At 42.0% G+C, this 2,203-nt stretch overlaps 1 protein-coding gene across 1 annotated transcript; it reads right to left on the reverse strand.

The window, feature by feature from the left end:
- Window positions 1-1,064: 1,064 nt before the first annotated feature.
- Window positions 1,065-1,558, reverse strand: LOC311626479 (large ribosomal subunit protein P1-like). The gene has a single exon (XM_084891902.1). The coding sequence runs from the start codon at window positions 1,442-1,444 to the stop codon at window positions 1,100-1,102; it is 345 nt and encodes a 114-aa protein (XP_084748028.1). The 5' UTR covers window positions 1,445-1,558; the 3' UTR covers window positions 1,065-1,099.
- Between the last annotated feature and the right edge of the window lie 645 nt (window positions 1,559-2,203).

Genomic DNA, 2,203 nt, shown 5'->3' on the forward strand with positions numbered 1-2,203 from the left:
CCTTCCTCTCTGTAAAAAATCAATAAAATATATTAAAAAAATAAAATAAAGTTACAATAATCAGGATGGCATGGTTCTGGTATAAAGAGTCTAATAGAAGATACTGGAAAAAGACTGGAGCAGGAAAAGATTTTGGAAAAGCTTTATGGAAGAGTGTCAAAATTGTGGCTTTGAGCTTATAAGGTGGGATTTGTGGGGAGAGAAGAAAAATCTAATGGGGATTTTTTCATTCATTTGTTTACTGTCTGGTATGTGGTATAATTCTTCTGCAGTGACAACCTTAACACTTCAGTGAAGTTGTTAAGTTAAGCTCAGAGAATGTTTGGTTTCAGCATAATTTTCATAGGAAGCCACAGCGGGTAGAACCAAGATGGCAGACTCAGATGAAGGAGAGGAATTGGGGGGCATGGAATATCAGGAGGACATAGTAACATCCAAAAGGAAGTAAATAGAATATAGAGGACCTGATGCAAGATCAAACATTTACAAAAGTATGGGGAAGGCTTTAGAACAGTGTTTTTCAACCTTTTTTGGGCAAAGGCACACTTGTTTCATTAAAAAAATTACGAGGCACACCACCATTAGAAAATGTTAAAAAATTTAACTCTGTGCCTATATTGACTATATATAAAGTAATTCTCTTGAATAGGAATCAAATAAACACAAAGAAAGTATTTTATAATTACTTTATTATGAAATATTAAGTAAACAAAATAGTGAAAAATTATAAAATTCTTGTCTTGTCTGCACCTACGGCACACCAGGCAACATAGTGTGCCGCGGAACAGCGGTTGAAAAATGCTGCTTTAGGATGTTCCAAGCTGTGGAAGTAGGTTTCAGACCATGGTCAGATTTCCTATGTCCAGGTAAAGACTTTTTTTTTTTTTTTTTTTTTTTTTTATGTGAAGAATGCCTGAATCCAGTATATTGTACAAATACAGTGGCATATTCCTCTGAATTCTCAGTGAAAGCTTGTCTCTGGAGTTGTGGAGTTGTGCGACTCAACTCGGCAGCCCTCATCGATGGAATCTGAAAAACACATTTTTTTTTCTTCCCAACAGAGGTCAGCTTTTATTGACTGTGTTACAAAAGAGCCAGTTTAGTCAAAAGGACCAAAGCCCATGTCATCATCAGCCTCCTCAGATTCTTCTTTCTTTGCTTCCACTTTCTTCTCCTCAGCTGGGGCCGCAGTGGTGGAGGCGGCAGGACCTCCTGCTGGTGCAGCACTAGCTGCCGGGGCAGGTCCACCAGCCCCTACATTGCAGATGGGACTCCCCATGTTGACATTGGCCAGAGCCTTTGCAAACAAGCCTGGCCAGAAAGGCTCAACATTTACACCAGCCACTTTAATGAGGGCAATGATCTTATCCTCTGTCACTGTCACTTCATCGTCGTACAGGATGAGGGCCGAGCAGATACAGGCGAGCTCCGACACGGAGGCCATGGCGAGGGTGGGTGCTGGGCGAGCAGCTGCCGGGAGCGGTACTAGTCGCCGGATGAAGTGAGGGCCTCACCCCAACGCGGCCTGAGCTTCCTCGGAAGAACCGAGCACCTTAGCGGCAGCTGGAGAAAGGGGCTGAAAAACACATTTAAAAAAAGCCTGTGGGAGTGTGAGGTTTTCAGTGTAATCTCCAAAATTATATATGATAAGAGATCATATATAAAAAGATTGTATTCCTCAGTTGCGTCTCTAAAACATGTTCTTTACTTCACAAATTTCTCAGATAAAGACCCAGGAGAAAGGAGAGGCAAGGGACACAATGGAGCCACCTTATCAAACGGGATTCCTAAAAGGAATTCTTTTATTCTCCCTCTCTTCCCCCCGGGTCTATCTTCTATGATTTGAAAGTCAGAAAAAAAGGAAGGAAATCTCTTCTTCAGGCAGCCTGGATTAAACTACACGCCTGGTTCTGTTCTACCTACATTTGAATGTTATATTTCAAACCATTTGCAAAGTTCTCTCCATTTGGATATTCCAGATAATTAGGCATGTTCATAACAGAAAGTAAAGCACGTTTACTGCTTTTAAATACCCAACGTTCTTTAGTTGTGGTACCCTGCCTTCCCTTTGGGGAATCACCCTTACCCTTGCTCTGGGCAGAGTCTATTGTTCTCCTCCTCCAAGCATGCCACTCCACCGAAGTCAACCAGGGAATCACACTGCGTGGCTTTCTGATTAGTTCCTAGGTGGGGCACATGGCCT

Source organism: Pipistrellus hanaki (assembly GCF_964339955.1).
Source record: "Pipistrellus hanaki genome assembly, chromosome: 8".
NCBI lineage: Eukaryota > Metazoa > Chordata > Mammalia > Chiroptera > Vespertilionidae > Pipistrellus > Pipistrellus hanaki.